At 47.9% G+C, this 16,096-nt stretch overlaps 4 protein-coding genes across 4 annotated transcripts; 2 read left to right on the forward strand and 2 right to left on the reverse strand.

The window, feature by feature from the left end:
* Positions 1 to 397: 397 nt before the first annotated feature.
* Positions 398 to 1,738, reverse strand: FSUBG_11927 (uncharacterized protein; the record flags this gene model as incomplete). The annotated part of the gene is made up of 1 exon (XM_036676662.1): positions 398 to 1,738. One exon carries the CDS (start codon positions 1,736 to 1,738, stop codon positions 398 to 400), a length of 1,341 nt encoding a protein of 446 aa, XP_036532582.1.
* A 637-nt stretch (positions 1,739 to 2,375) lies between these two features.
* On the forward strand, positions 2,376 to 6,722 carry FSUBG_11928 (ATPase; the record flags this gene model as incomplete). The annotated part of the gene is made up of 3 exons (XM_036676663.1): positions 2,376 to 6,071; positions 6,125 to 6,288; positions 6,344 to 6,722. The coding sequence occupies 3 exons, from the start codon at positions 2,376 to 2,378 to the stop codon at positions 6,720 to 6,722; spliced, it is 4,239 nt and encodes a 1,412-aa protein (XP_036532583.1).
* Positions 6,723 to 7,263: 541 nt separating this feature from the next.
* Positions 7,264 to 10,527, reverse strand: FSUBG_11929 (glycoside hydrolase family 39; the record flags this gene model as incomplete). Its single annotated transcript, XM_036676664.1, has 9 exons — positions 7,264 to 7,912; positions 7,976 to 8,131; positions 8,202 to 8,606; positions 8,667 to 8,866; positions 9,151 to 9,392; positions 9,449 to 9,686; positions 9,732 to 9,948; positions 9,997 to 10,334; positions 10,507 to 10,527. The coding sequence occupies 9 exons, from the start codon at positions 10,525 to 10,527 to the stop codon at positions 7,264 to 7,266; spliced, it is 2,466 nt and encodes an 821-aa protein (XP_036532584.1).
* Positions 10,528 to 11,958: 1,431 nt separating this feature from the next.
* Positions 11,959 to 14,317, forward strand: FSUBG_11930 (uncharacterized protein; the record flags this gene model as incomplete). The annotated part of the gene is made up of 3 exons (XM_036676666.1): positions 11,959 to 12,307; positions 12,365 to 13,435; positions 13,488 to 14,317. The coding sequence occupies 3 exons, from the start codon at positions 11,959 to 11,961 to the stop codon at positions 14,315 to 14,317; spliced, it is 2,250 nt and encodes a 749-aa protein (XP_036532585.1).
* Positions 14,318 to 16,096: the final 1,779 nt, after the last annotated feature.

Raw genomic sequence — 16,096 nt, forward strand, 5'->3', positions numbered from 1 at the left:
GGGTTGGAGGTAGTATTAATTTGTAATAATAATATTTCATTTACTGTTTATACTTTGAAGAGCAAGTTGTGAAGGAGAACTATATGTGTGAAATCTGTGGCTGACTGTACATGAATCAGCTACGAGAGAGTCGGGTTGCAGGGAGGAGGACAAGCATCATCTTGAAACATCGCCAGGGTCCCTTAAATATGGAGGTTTCCATTTCATTACGAGGTTCACAGCGCTCAGGGAGCGAGCAAATACCAGACCTATGAGGTGTTAATAAAGTCAGCAAAAGATATACTAAATCTATCCTATAAACTTATATCAAGTTACCTAAATCTTTGTGGTATTTAAGATCAAGCGACAATCCCAAGTCGAACAAAAATGCATCCGCAAGTACATTCTAATAACCAGACTAGACTCTGATACTTCTAAAGATATCTGCAACCTTTCCAAGGAGCTTCCGTAACATAGCAGGCGTCATCATAGCATGATCAGGGATAACGCGACATCTTTCATTCAGCTCATTTCCAAGAACCTCGACCTGTCTAGGCGACAACAAACCGACCTCTTTGGCCTCTTGCTTTATCCCAACACCCAACACACGCTCCGTGTTCTCAATCAGACTGACCGACACTTCACAGAAGATCATGCCCTGCGTGCAAGGTCTCTCGAGGGGTCGGCCGCAGACTATAAGACCTGGAATAGGGTCCAAAGGATCGATGGCGATTCGCTCGACTCGTGTGGCAACATTATCCAGGATGAGCTCGTAGATAGTGATGAGCTGGACGAAGATGCTCGTGATCATCAACGAAATTGGGGCGGACAGTGGTTCTGAGGTAATGGTAGGTTGAGGAAGCGAGACGTGGAATAGGTTCTTTGACTGCCTGCGCAGTTCTGATGATGGCTGGCATGGACGGACCAACTCCATCGGCTGTGAGTCGCATAGTAGCTCAGGACAATGTCGGGTATTGTAGAGTTTTGTCAAGATGAACAGAAACTCTTGGGCGACTTTGATGACGTATTCAGCCAATGTGATGTTGTCGATAAACAACGGGCCGTGTGGATAGATCATAGCATCAAAGTCCAGCGATGCTTTGGTCGCCTTTATTGCTTCGAGACGGACGTGAAGACCGAGGTTTATCGTGGATAGGTCGGAAATGAACTCTCCAGGGTCTACTTTGCGCGGGTGATGTGTTGTGAGGCAGTTGGTCAAGGGGAAGAAGGTCTCGTATGTGACGGTGGAGTTTGGAGACATGCCGATTGGGTATATGTTCGTGATGGTGTCGAGGTCGGTGTATAACGGAGTATTTGTGTATTCGAGATCACCGCCTGTATTCCAAGACGTGCTTGACTGGTCAAAGATGTCTGTGAATCCCATACCCCACGATGCCGCAATCCCATCTTGTATCGCAGCAGTAGGCATACGAGGAGGAGAGGGCTTCGGCGATAACATGCCCGTCCAGTCAAACGGACTCCAATCATCCACAAAAGCAGCATTTTGCGGCACAGCACTCGGAGAGACTGTTTGACTGGCAGGCAATTGCTGAACAGGCGGTGGTGAGCCCTTCCCAGCTTGTTTCCGCCGCGGTCGCCCTGGGACCTTTTGCTGTCCTATCTCGCACTTGACGCCCAGCATCGAACATCGTGCACATTTCTCATCGGTAGGTCTTATCCGCTGACATCGCGACTTGCTCTTCCTGCAGACGTCACAGGAGAAGCGTCTCTGAGAGGGATGCGGTGTGGCGGCGCCCATTGTTCAAGCGCAGTATGGGGCTTTGTCTGCAAGCAGAGGAGTGGTAAAACTGGATTGAATTGGCTATCGGACTGAAGGACAGGAAGAAAGTCCGCTGCGAGTACCACCTCTATATACAAAACCCTCCGCGGATGGTTTTACACCGCAAAGCGAGCTAGTCCCGTTGAGTGGAATCGGTGATTACTATACTCTCCGACACGTGAAGGTCCACGGCAGCGTTTGGTAACAGTTCCGCTTGGGGGGAACTGCCGTCCTCGCATTGGCCTGTCGATCGGTTCGGACTCGCTTGTGTGGCCGCAAGGGGTTTAGCCTTGGAACATGCCGTGAGGGAGACGGTCGGACTCCTCGCTCCTGATAATAGATGGCGTTTCCGCAGGGTTTTTTTCTTCTGCGATTGCTGATCAATCTAGTTGGTCTCCATATCTGAGTCCGGAGGGTTTTTGGAGTTTTAGTCAGTGAGGTTGATGACGCTTTGATGGTGAAGAGATAGAGTTTTCTCGCTGTGTAAATGAAGCCGTTTCTGTCGCTGTTATATCACACTCACCTTTCGTTCAATTACGTTCTTTATCAATCAATTAAGTCTGTATCGCTCTCTAATTACTACTCTTTCATTTTTCTTTAATCAACAACCGTAAAAATGAGCATGAGCTCATCCACCACCGAAGACGGCTTTATCACAGCCACTGAACAACCTCCCCCAGCCTTAATCGACAAACCTCCCCTTGAAAAGACCAACACCACAACACAATGGCATCTCGCCCCAGAACTCCAAGCCATGCGCGACGCCGACGAAGAAATCGGCCAGAAACCTCGTAAACTCGGCGTCACCTGGCAGAACCTCACCGTCAAAGGCATAGGCAGCGACGCTGCGTTCAACGAGAACGTCCTCTCCCAGTTCTACCCTTTTCACCAGAACGCTAAAAACGCGCCTATGAAGACCATCATTGATGACTCGCACGGTTGCGTCAAGCCTGGTGAGATGTTGCTTGTTCTTGGACGCCCTGGGAGTGGATGTACCACCCTCTTAAGCGTCCTAGCAAACAACCGTCTTGGTTACGAAGAAGTTTCTGGCGATGTTCATTACGGCAACATGTCCGCCGACGAAGCAAAAGCCTACCGTGGCCAAATCATAATGAACACCGAAGAAGAAATCTTCTTCCCCAGCCTGACAGTCGAAGCAACCGTCGATTTCGCCGCGCGCATGAAAGTCCCCTTCCATTTACCCCCCGGCATAAAGACCCGCGAAGAATACGCCCAGTTCTACAAAGACTTCCTCCTCCGCTCCGTCAACATATCCCACACAAAACATACAAAAGTCGGCGATGCTTTCATCCGCGGTGTATCCGGCGGCGAGCGCAAACGCGTGTCTATCGTGGAGTGTCTCACCACGCGAGCTAGTGTGTTCTGCTGGGATAACTCTACGCGCGGTCTTGATGCGAGCACGGCGCTGGAGTGGGTGCGAGCTATACGCGCCATGACTGATATTCTTGGCTTGACTACTATCGTCACGCTGTACCAGGCTGGTAATGGGATCTACGAGCATTTTGACAAGGTCCTTGTTCTTGATGAGGGGAAGCAGATCTTTTACGGCCCGCAGAAAGATGCTGTTCCATTCATGGAAGATCTTGGATTCGTCAGAGATTCTGGCTCGAATCGGGGAGATTTTCTGACTGGTGTTACTGTTCCGACTGAGAGGCGTGTTGCGGAGGGGTATGAGAATACCTTCCCCCGTGATGCAGACGGTGTACGCGCAGCCTATGACAGATCGGCCATCAAAGCTCGTATGGTCGAGGAGTGTCAGGCATACCCCATCAGCACCGAAGCAGCCGAGAACACCGCAACCTTCAAGGAGATGGTCGCCCGCGAGAAGCAGCGCTACGTCCCCGCCTCATCCCCCGTCACCACGAACCTCGCCATGCAGATCCAAGCTGCTGTCACAAGGCAGTATCAGATCATGTGGGGTGACAAGTCGACGCTCTTCATGAAGCAGGGCGCGACTCTCATTCAGGCCTTTTTGGGCGGATCACTCTTCTATTCTGCGCCGGATAACTCGGCTGGTCTCTTTCTCAAGGGCGGTGCCTTGTTCTTCTCAGTTCTGTATAATTCGCTTTTGGCCTTGTCGGAAGTGACGGATTCTTTTACTGGACGACCTATCCTTGCGAAGCATCGGTCTTTTGCTCTTTATGACCCGGCAGCCTTTGTTATCGCACAAGTCGTTGCTGATTTGCCCATCCTGGCTTTTCAAGTCACTCAATTCGGTCTTGTGCTTTACTTCCTCGTCGGTCTCAAGACTACTGCCGGTGCATTCTTCACGTATCTCGTTACCAACTACGTTACCGCCTTGTCAATGACGGCTTTCTTCCGCTTCATTGGCGCTGCGTTTCCAACCTTTGACGCTGCTACCAAGGTCTCTGGTCTTTCTGTCGTCGCGCTGTTTGTCTACATGGGATACATGATCATCAAGCCCGAGATGCATCCCTGGCTATCGTGGATCTTCTGGATCAATCCCATGGCTTACGGATTTGAGGCCCTTCTCGGAAACGAGTTTCACGATCAAGAAATCCCATGTGTTGGCCCTTACCTCGTTCCCAACGGCCCTGGATATGTCGGAGGCAATGGAGGACAAGCCTGTGCTGGTGTAGGCGGCGCTGAACCCGGCGCTGCATTTGTTACAGGCGACGCTTACCTCTCCAACATGTCGTTCAGTCACAGCCACATCTGGCGCAACTTTGGCATCAACTGCGCATGGTGGGTTTTCTACGTCGGCCTCACCATCTTCTTCACATCGCGATGGAAGCAAGTCGGAGAAGGAAGCCGAAGCCTCCTCATTCCTCGCGAACAGCAGCACAAGTCCAAGCATCTCCTCCCCTCCAAGGACAGCGAAACACCATCGGAAAAGACACGCGCCGACAATGGAGCTGGAGCTTCTGATGGTGAAGTTGACCCGAACCTCATGCGCAACAAGAGTATCTTTACCTGGAAGAACTTGACATACACCGTCAAGACTCCAGACGGCGACCGTGTGCTTCTTGATAACGTCCAAGGCTACGTTAAACCCGGTATGCTCGGTGCATTGATGGGTTCTTCAGGCGCCGGTAAAACAACACTCCTCGACGTCCTCGCCCAGCGAAAGACCGAAGGTTCAATCCACGGATCTGTCTTGGTCGACGGTCGACCTATCCCTGTATCCTTCCAACGATCAGCTGGATACGTCGAGCAACTCGATATCCACGAGCCGTTGGCAACTGTCCGCGAAGCCCTTGAATTCTCTGCCCTCTTACGCCAGTCGCGTGATATACCCGACGAAGAGAAGTTGCGCTACGTCGACACCATCGTCGATCTCCTTGAGCTGAACGATCTCGAACACACACTCGTTGGTCGTCCTGGAAACGGCCTGTCAATCGAGCAGCGGAAACGCCTCACCATCGCGGTTGAGCTGGTCGCAAAGCCTAGTATTCTCATCTTTCTCGATGAACCGACGTCTGGACTCGACGGGCAGGCTGCTTACAACACGGTGCGCTTCCTTCGAAAGCTCTCGGCCGCAGGACAGGCTATTCTAGTGACGATCCATCAACCATCTGCACAGTTGTTTGCGCAGTTCGACACGCTGCTGCTGCTTACCAAAGGTGGAAAGACTGTGTATTTCGGCGATATCGGAGATAACGCTGCTACCGTGAAGCAGTATTTCGGCCGTCATGGTGCACCTTGTCCACCTGAGGCTAATCCCGCGGAACACATGATCGACGTTGTGTCGGGCGAGGATGGCCCTTACAAGGACACGGACTGGAACCAGGTTTGGCTGCAGTCGCCAGAACATGACCAACTCAGTAAAGACCTGGACCATATGATCGAAGTAGCAGCATCTCAACCCTCAAGCACCAACGACGACGGCAACGAGTTCGCTGCTTCAATGTGGACCCAGGTCAAGCTCGTAACACACCGAATGAACGTCTCCCTCTTCCGTAACACAGAATACGTCGATAACAAGGTCGCCATGCACATCCTCCTCCCGCTTCTCAACGGTTTTACCTTCTGGCAGATCGGCGATAGCTTGACAGACCTGCAGCAGAACCTATTCACCGTGTTCAACTTTATCTTTATCGCGCCGGGTATTATCGCGCAGCTGCAGCCGCTATTTATCGATCGCAGGGATATCTATGAGGCGAGGGAGAAGAAGAGCAAGATGTATCACTGGGCACCGTTCGTCACTGGGTTGATCGTGTCCGAGCTGCCGTATTTGCTGGTTTGTGCAGTGTTGTATTTCGTTTGCTGGTATTTCACTGCTGGGCTTCCGACTGGTGCTGAGCATGCCGGCAGTGTCTTCTTTGTCGCGGTAAGTTCTTCTTTCTCTGATACATTTTGAGTACTCAAGCTAACATGTTTCAGCTCATGTACGAAGGCTTGTACACTGGTATCGGCCAGGCCATCGCTGCATACACTCCCAACGCGGTCTTTGCATCGCTTGTCAATCCTCTGGTCATCACCACTCTCGTCTCTTTCTGCGGTGTTATGATTCCCTACAGCCAGATTGTTGAATTCTGGCGATACTGGTAAGTGACAAACCTCTCATGGTATCCTAACATCACCATCTAACTCAAGTCACAGGATGTACTACATTGATCCCTTCAACTACCTCATGAGCTCGCTCCTCGTGTTCACAACCTGGGACAAGCCCGTCCACTGCAAACCCCACGAACTCGCCGTTTTCGATCCTCCTTCCAACACCACCTGCGGCGCATATCTGTCTGATTACCAGAGTGGTATGGGCATAGCCACCAACCTCCTCAACCCGGATGCATTTGCCGATTGCCAAGTTTGCCAATACACCTCGGGAGCAGATTACCTCCGAACATTGAACCTCAAAGAAGAGTACTACGGTTGGAGAAATGCTGGTATCGTTGTTGCTTTTGTGATTGGTTTCTATGGGCTTGTGTATGTCATGATGAAGCTCAGGACCAAGGCTACCAAGAAGGCGGAGTCTTAGAATGAATTTATTAGAATGGGATGGAAAGATTATATTAGAATGGTTAGAACAGCGTACCCTGTTACTTCTCTTCTTTACCCTTTTGGTTTCCGACCTTTGGTTGGGGTAGTTTCAGCTTTAGAAATGCATATTAATTATTTTGGGTCCATCTTACAGATCTCTATGTTGTGGATTTGTTGACACTGTAGGTCTTCATAGGTCTTCCGGCCCTGTAACTGAGCTGTAATTTGGGCTCAATGTCTAGGCAGTATCCGCTAAAACATCCACTAACTCAGCTTGTTACAGTGGAGAGGCCCTTAAACTGCGGTGTAAATTACGGTCGATACGATTTCGCCCAAAGTCTTAACCTCTCTCGCGCCACAATTGTTATGATACCAAAGGATGACATTCATTTCGCCGAGTCCACAGTCATGAAATGAATCATAGATGTCTCTGTAATGTAATGGAAATGGACTATATAATCATCAAGGCCGGGGTCAATTGTCAGCAAACTCCGAGTTGCTCGGCCGGCCCTACTACCGCATCTATACATACTGCGCGTTCAATAACGCTTAAACTCAATCCTCCAGCCAGTATGTGGATCAGTAACATTAACATTCAGCTGTGCCTCCCCATTGACAATTGGCACGGATTGAGTCCCCAGGTATGGTGGGTCGCCAAAAGGCTGAAAGATGTCATCGGAACCATAGAAAGCATAGAACTTGGCATCAAGCTTTCCGCGACTCTGGTAGCCAACCGTTTCGAGACCTTTGATGTGTAAGGTGTATTTTCCTGTCGCCACTCTGGTCCCAGCCAGGATGCGGACTTGATCACCACGCGCACCGATAGTGGCGAAGCAATCCCACTTCCTGTCAGTCGATCCAACTGTCTTGGCACGTTCACCGACCATCTTCTTAGCATAGTACTTATACAAGGGGAATCCCGCTGCGCCAACGTAGTTAGTGTTGCCGGGGTCTTTTGGGTCTCCAGGAGACTTTGTCAGGAGGTTGGCAAAGTTATCGTATAAGGGTGGATTCCATAGTCCCAGTAGGCCGGCGTAGTTATATCGCTCCAATCGACTGATCCACCAAGAGTACCCAGAGGGTGTTTCCTCTGAGAAGACAGCGTATTCGTTGATGCTGACAGGGCGGAATGGTAGCTGATATGCTTCGAGCAGATTCTCGAAGAGCGCGTTACTGATGTCGGGGTCCCTAGAACTATGTAAATGCGACGTTAGTGTCAGACTCCTGAGTAATAGCAGTAGAGGTACTTACTCGCCCCCCATCTCGTAGTGCCAAGCATACTGATCAGGATAGGTTGAGCTGCCTCCAACCTGAGCCCCCCAAGTGCTCCACCATGCATTAGCTACATCAGGAGAAGCAGCTATAGTTGGACCGCTGATCAGGACTTTGTTCAGGGCAGGGTCAGATCTAGAACATGGAGATTCTGGTTAACACGGTCTATCTTCTTAGTAGGCATCTGACTTCGCCGCTTGCTTACCTTAGTCGCTTATGGGTTCTTATATATAAGTCTACCCATTGCTGAATTGATCTCCCCCAGAAGCCACCAATATCGGGCTCATTCCAGATATCCCAAATAAGACCATCAAGAGCATTGCGAGACTTGAGATCACGGACTAGTTGATTGAGAAAGTTGTCATAGGTGGTCCAGTTACGTCCATCGCCAGGGAATTGATAAGATGGGACGTTATCCCTATAATCAATGCCCCAAATGTCATGAGGTAGAATGATGAACTGGGCCCCAAACTTTCGTGTTTGCTTGTAATTGATCATGGTAGCTTCGAAACGACATTTGTACTCATCGGGGCCAAACGACCATCCGCGACACGGCTTGTCAAGCCGAGCACCGCCAGCACGGCCATACTTGATGCCGATATCTGAAAAACTTTAAAATCATCAGCATCCCGTCAGAAAGCTCAAGGCTTGAGGTTTTGAATCTTCTTACAAGTGATTTGGAATCTGATTCTTCGTTTTGTTAAGAGGCATGCCGTAGATAAACGCCGAAGCAGTGTGGCTCGAAGGACCAACCCGGTCAGCCAGGTCGACGTATGCTGTAGAACTGTCATACGCGTTTGCACCCAAGGCAAACGCGAATATGGCAAGGACTAGAGGTCTCATGATGAACGTGGCAGTAGTGAGAAGATTCTGGAGTGGGAGACAAATGTTGAGTGTTTATTTGACATACAACCAAGCCTACTTTGCAGTTATATACTTCTCGTAAGTGATCAATGAGCTACTGAAGGAGAAATTGCAGGACCTTGGCATTGTTCTTGGTAGGACCGCTTCTCGTTCGATTTCCGTCGAAAGGACAAAACCTGGTAATACTGTCTTATGTAAAAGCCTCTGTCAATAGCTTAAATAAATTCATATAAACTAGTTATAGGAGTCTAGATAAGCATACTGACTCATTATTAATACTCAAAACTAACAGCAATAGGGTTAGGTTTTGACATAGAATTCTTTAAAACATTCTGAAAGAACAGTTCAAGGTGCCTGTTAATTTCATAAGGGGCTTCGACCTGTAAGAAGTGACCTGCAATAACTGAGCGAACTCGGAGATTAGGTGCATTAGGTACAGTATCAGTCAACTGGATCGATGGGATGGCCACTGGGTCTCTCTCCGCCAAGACAAGTAGGAGTGGTAGCGAGATAGTCCCTGGACCTTCCAATTCTAGCAGTCATATTAGGTTATGTGATTCTGGGTAGGGGGACGTTTTTTTGACTTACCTTCTTCGGTAGGGTTATTAACACCTGCAATCATAGCTTTGTACCATCGCAAAGGCCCCTCCATTCCTCCATTCTCCCTAATGATTGTTTTCCATTGCTCAATTCTGGCTCGACTGACGAAGATATCTGTTGCCATCTTGTCTTGCATGAGCCACTGTTGCATAGCGCCCGTTGGTGCAAGATGATCGATCCAAAGAGATGTGTTTCGAGTGAAACAAAGAGTACTGAATGATTCCAGCTATGATTCGTCAGCACTGGAAGTAGACCATCTCTTTCTACTCACATGTTGATCAAAAACCTTCGCCGCGTCTTCTTCATTATGAAACGACCAGAAGCCAACGACTTCATACCCAAAGCGAGCAAGTGTTGCTTTGTTGATAAAGTCGACTCCTGCCGCATCAACTCGTGTTTCGGGTGGAAAATAACCGTTACCTAAGAATGCAACTGCTATAAATCGAGAAGGTTGGTTGATTACGAAGCGCGACAACAAAGGTGATCCGCTGTATATTGTGTCAGCCCCAAGAACGATACATTCCAGGACAACTCACAGATCGTGGGAAATCCCGATAACCTTCTCCACGCCTTCGCAGTCGAGAATCTGGCCAACATCTGCCGCCATGTTGTTGAAGCTATAGAGAGCCAAATCTCTTGGAGTGTCGGTTCCTCCACAACCTAGAAGGTCGGGGACAATTACCCCGCAGCCCTGTTCGGTGAAATATGTGATTTGATGACTCCATTCGTATGAGGTCTCTGGAAACCCATGGATAAACAAGAGGTATGGCTTTGTGGGGTCCAGCGGCGGGGCAAAGACATAGCGGTAGGTCGTTCCAGAAGCAAGTGTTACACTTCTGACGAAATTGACGTACGTCGTGTTGCGAATATCAGACTGAAGCAGTTAGTAATTACAGAAAACGTTACGGTCACCAACGGAGACTAAGTTATCATTACCGTATCGACATTCGGATTGCGAGTGCGACGACCCTGGTGATACTGTTAGTCCGCTTAAGAACAATAAAGCAACCGCGTCAGAAGCGACACAGGCTTGGAATAAGGCATACGGGTGTGATTGAAGACAACATGGCAGACAAGGTAAGTAGAAATGGTACTGTATGCTTTAAACTGAGGTTTAAGACAGAGACTGTTTTGAGTAATTACCTCTAGGTAGGCGTAACTATATAGCAGTAAATATTATAATAAGATCCTTAACTTTATGCTAAGAGAAGGGAGGAATTTGTTAGCTTTATACTTACTGTAAACACGGTGTTTTGTTTTTTTACCTAATTATCCTAAGCTTAACTAATTAGTATATCTAAAGCTAGTAACAGAACAACTTGGTTATTAATTAATTACTATTTAGTTAAGCTAAGTAAATTTTAAACTTTAAAAAAAGGAGGCAAGTATCTGTAAAAGATATTAGGACCCTAGGTAGACCATACTTAAACTCGTCCTATTTGCTGTGCGTAAATCGATAATGACCTCTTACTTATTACAATTATCCCAAGCAATGGCCGTTTTTTACCCAAGTCCAAAGTTATTAATTAATCCATTAGCTTTCAAGACCGGGGCTTCTTATCTAATCTTAATAACCTAATTTAAATCTTTTATATATATTCCTTAGCTTCTCCACACTGTTAATACTAACGTATTAAATAGGTTAAGAACCTTCTCTTTTCCAGGCCAGTTGTCTTGTTACTTACTTTAACAGTTTGCCTAGCGGGTTAAGCTGGGTTCAGGTAGGTGCCTTCGCCGGAGATGATTATTTGCGAAACTTAATTATAGTGCTTGTTGGTAATTAGCATACTGATAAAGACTATAACCTGACAAGGATAATAATGAGGCTATTAGAATTTAGTATAACTCTAGGCTTTAACTTTTAAACTATAGGAAAGAAGAATATATTATAGATTAAGTTTAGTATAATTATTTCCTTGTGATATTAGCGACAAGCCCTTTTAAGTCTAGAAAGAAAAATATATTTATAGTACACTCATAACGCGTTGCTTGGTATCAGCCATTGAACTGTCCAGCTGGACAAGAGGGTGTGTGCCTATCGTCGCGCGGTTGCCTTAGACGCGGCTCAAATAATATGGTCCGCCATCATCTTTACGCTGTAAGCAAAGAGGCAACAGATCTAAACTCTTCTTATCAAGCCACATTGTAGAAGAACTGTTGGTACCGGGATGTTAAGATGACCCGTTATTGGCCTGTCTGCAATATCCTTGTCTGTTGCTATTTTGATTGGACACGGGTGGGATCAGGCTGTCACATTTGAAAAAAAAAAAAAAAACACAGGTTCTCCTTTTTCTTCTTTTCTTTCTTTTCATCTACTGACGTCTGTTGTTGGAGAAGTGATTCTGTTGGCAATTGTCCCATTGCCATGTCGCTGATCCTCTAATGCGCTGTTGGATATCTTGTCTTGTTGAGCGAGACACTAAGCGGCAGATCCATCGCCTCTAGTCGCTGGCTAACCCAGCGCTACATAGCGTGAACTATCCCCAAGACCGCCTGAAATGGAGGGCCATGCATCACAACCGTCGGAACGAATTCCCGCCATCCAGGAATATTTCGCACGATGGACAGCCCAAATTCATCCTGTGAAATCACCAGAGGCAGAGTTCCAAGAAAGGATCAAGATGGCCCAAGATTCGTTCAATAGCCTAACACACTCGTCACAAAACTCGTTCGACAAATTCGACGAGATTATGAGCTGCGGAGACCGCATCAAAGAGCTTATGGCGTTACACAAAGATACTAAGGAACAAAAGGAGCGCGAATATCAGCAAAGGCTCTGGGAACAGCAGGTTGCCTCGTTTAATGAACATCTAGACCTTTTTGGTCCTGAACTTGGTAAACAGCTATGTAAGAATTGGTGCGACCGGGTCGGTCACCCTCTTTCTACTACTACTGCTCAGTCAGACACTATACCAGGCGACGTCGATACCCACCAACCCGACGACACAACTGCCTCGGGTTTCGCTCCTACACATAGCCCTCTTGCCCAGCCGACAAGCACGGACGACCCAGTACCTAGCCCTCCCAACGCCGAAAACGCATTCGAGCTGACCGGCCACGCGAACGAACTACAAAGAATCGAACACGATACCTCGTCAGGTCCCCAAAAGAGACCGATCGACTCCAACAAATCCCCCGAATCTCGTCCGACCCGTCCAACGAAACGCGTTCGATCGGATGTAACACAAGGGCCTCTGACCGACAGAACCATTGACTTTGACCAAGTCTACCAAAACGGGCAAGCCGAGCCCAAGTATAACATCGTCGAGCATGACGGGTTCTGGTATATCCTCGAGTGTAATAAACATAGATTGCATTTCAACAATCATCCCATTCGTGGTGCCCAGAAACATCTTCGGGGTAAGAAGCATAACCAGACTTCTGTCAATTACGAAGGGGCCATCCGCGCTCTCGGAACTCGTGTTCTTAACTGCACTGACGAGAAAGTTGCTGAGAATAATGAGGCTGCGCGAAGACCATCTTATTCTCAGATGGGTCGGCCCGTCAATAGTATTGCTCCCCCAGTCGCCCACAGCCTTCCGACGCGGAGTAACCAGAATCGCACCGAGATTGATCCCCAGCCTGGAGAGGTATACACAACCTTTTGGAGTGACACAAAGAAGTTCTTTGCCATTCTGGTTCTGCCTTGGCGTAATGTGGGACATCTCGGTAAAGACCTATCGCTCACTGTCAAGGACACCGAGCTCATCAAGAAGGTCCCATCCTGTTATCGATATAACCATGTCGACGAGTCATACGAATGGGCTCCGCACTACCGCCCTGGTGGACAGTCCTACTTGAAGAGGAAATATCCTATTATGTATTTTGATGCGGAGGTGTTTCCGGGGAAATGCCGCGTTTATTGGGTTGCTGCACACGAGTTTCAACTATACGATCCCAGGGTTACTACTATCCCGTTCAAAGACATTGTGGATGGCTATATTGCATCAAGGAATAGCAGTAATGACCAAGCAGGTAAGTCATGATGAGTGAGCTATGCGGACCCTACTGACCGCTCTCTATTCAGTCCCTCATATTGACGGCGGACAAGGAAACCTTAGCGATGACCGACCGACGGCCGAAATATTCCCCCGCCAAGAACAATCGACAGACATCCCCGGTCGAGAGATCATTGTCATTGATGATGAGAGTGATGATGAAACCGGAGGTGGTGAGCTATGGCCTGATACACCCGTCGGGACCCCCATTCCCAAGACCGAGCCTCAAGAGGTGCCCATGACGATGGGTGGTGCCCAGCAAGATTCAGGCACCAACGACGGCAATGCGTCTCCACAGCAGCCGCTGGTGGCTGAGGTAGTGAACCATAGTCAACGTCGAGTAAACGAAGATGGGGACTCTCATGGGGACTTGATCGGCTCTGCAGAGTTCCTTCGGCGTTTACATCGTCAAACAGACTCTATCCTGCCAAACCCCGGTCATGCTCGGCAATGTGATGACATGCCTGAGTCTCCAGTACCAACCGGGACCGCCTCTTCAAACCCTTTGATTAATATGCAACCCCCAGCGCCTCCTGGTGCTAATGCTACATTGTTCCAATGGCCTCCAACGCTTTCAGTCGGAGAGCACGAAGCGACCCCAATTGACAACCTGAATTTCCATTCCCATCATCTACCTCAACCAGCGACTACTAATACCCGCGCCCCTGAAGCCATCATGACCCCCCTGTCTCATGACCTGAATCCACCAGACGCCTCTCAGAGCCAGCCTGCCCAAGCAACGGAATTGTACGATTACTTCGACCAAGCACGAAGCAGATCATCGCAATGCCGAATTGATAGCAACGGCCGTCTTAAATGGACTACTCCCAAGACCACGGCTAGGATGGCTAGGAAATAGATGGGCATGAGACTTTGTTGATACAAAGACTCACAGGTATAGAGGTACGGCTTTAGCAAATAGCCCTGATCTATATTGAAGTAGCCTGACCTTCAACTTATACTATTCTATAGGAGTAAGTTATATAGAGTTAGAATTACATAGTTTTAATAATATTAAAGTACGTTATAATTTGTTATAATGCCCACTGGCAGTCATAACCACAGTACCTCGCAAATAGCAATGATACTTACCTCCAGCTGGTTCCGATGAGCAGTTACCATACGCCCTGCCGCCGAGACTACTTTATTACGCTCAGCGCTTATAACTAGACCGTCATAAAGTCCACTGTCGAACGTTCGAAACAGCCTAGGGTACTTGAACCGATGTACATGCCAATACTCGAGCGAATCCCGAATTACGTTATCCGCAGGTAATGAGTCCTTCTGCCACCTGGCATAATCGTCTTCTGCGTTATCTAGTCCATGGCTTGTCAACCTATTTGCTGTCTTTTTCCGCTGTGTAATTGATGGTTGGAGCCTATGTTTTGTAGCTTGGGAAGGGCTAGATTTCGTTCTACTGTAGCGGACGATGTTGTGGGAAGCAATATGTGACACGCGTGACGTGAGAATCAACTCTGGGCTCTATCAACACAAGATGACACTCTGATCAAATTAGTGCAAGCAGTATCCCATCTGCCTATACAATTGGTAGGAAGTAATAAGAGATATTGAGTCAGGATCTGCGTACTCATATCTATCCTAGAACTGTCACGACCGGTTCGGTTGAAGAACCGTAGAGTACGGCTTGGCTCAGCATAACTTGACGGATCTGATCAAGCTCCCTCTTCACTTGCTGGGGCATGTTTCCTTGCATTAAATGCAACGTTAGCGAATAATCCACCGGTCGCTGACTTACTTCTAACGTTGATAATGGAACCCCGTCTGCGATTCTTCACGAGATGCTGAAGCTATCGAGGTAGTAGGGTTAGGCCTTTGACGTTAACGTTTATGTTAATATTTCGCTTCCAAACGTCATCAGTCATAGTATCAGCACTGGTAAAGGTATCCGTTACACCAGCGACGTTTGCCAGAGTGTCTAACTTGAAGCCATACTTCGCGCGGTACACCTCGACCCGTCTCTTTATTACTTTCGGCACGTCTCATGTCACGGGTTTGAAAGCAGAAGCCAGTCCACTCAAGGCTGCAAGCTGTTCGGTCTACTCCAAAGACTTTCGCACCAAGGGATAAGAACAGCTCCGTGGTACGGAGGCCTACGCTGCAGCTGCAGCTTGTACTGATAGCAGCTTGCGACAAAATTATCGTTAGACGGCTAAGTTAAGGGATCATCACATGCTCCCGGCCATTGTGGGCTGTGAGCAGCTTACATTTCAGCTGTAACGTAGAACTGACAATATTGAATCTTAGGCCAATAATAGGACACTGTTACTTATTAGTCACTTGGAGAGGCTGATTTACGGGGCTAATACTGTAACCCTATTGGAAACTGCATATTTCGTTTATCCTTATTATTTGATTGTCAATTAATGCCAAGACAAGTGCTAAACGGAAAGTTAATATCTTACCCTTTTTTATGTATTACAATAGATAAGGCAGGTATTAATAACAGTAGATTTAACTATTGCACTGCCTACGTCTAAGGCTACCTAGTTCATAACTCTGGTAGGGTAAACAATATACTAAGAATATACTCCTTTCTCACAAATCAAAATTGGGGGTATCCTTATTCTCTAATAACCTACTTAGTGTGTAAGATTACAGATTAAATAAAGATTACTTC

The sequence above is a fragment of the Fusarium subglutinans genome (assembly GCF_013396075.1).
Source record: "Fusarium subglutinans strain NRRL 66333 chromosome Unknown NRRL66333_c0000241, whole genome shotgun sequence".
In the NCBI taxonomy this organism is placed as follows: Eukaryota; Fungi; Ascomycota; class Sordariomycetes; order Hypocreales; family Nectriaceae; genus Fusarium; species Fusarium subglutinans.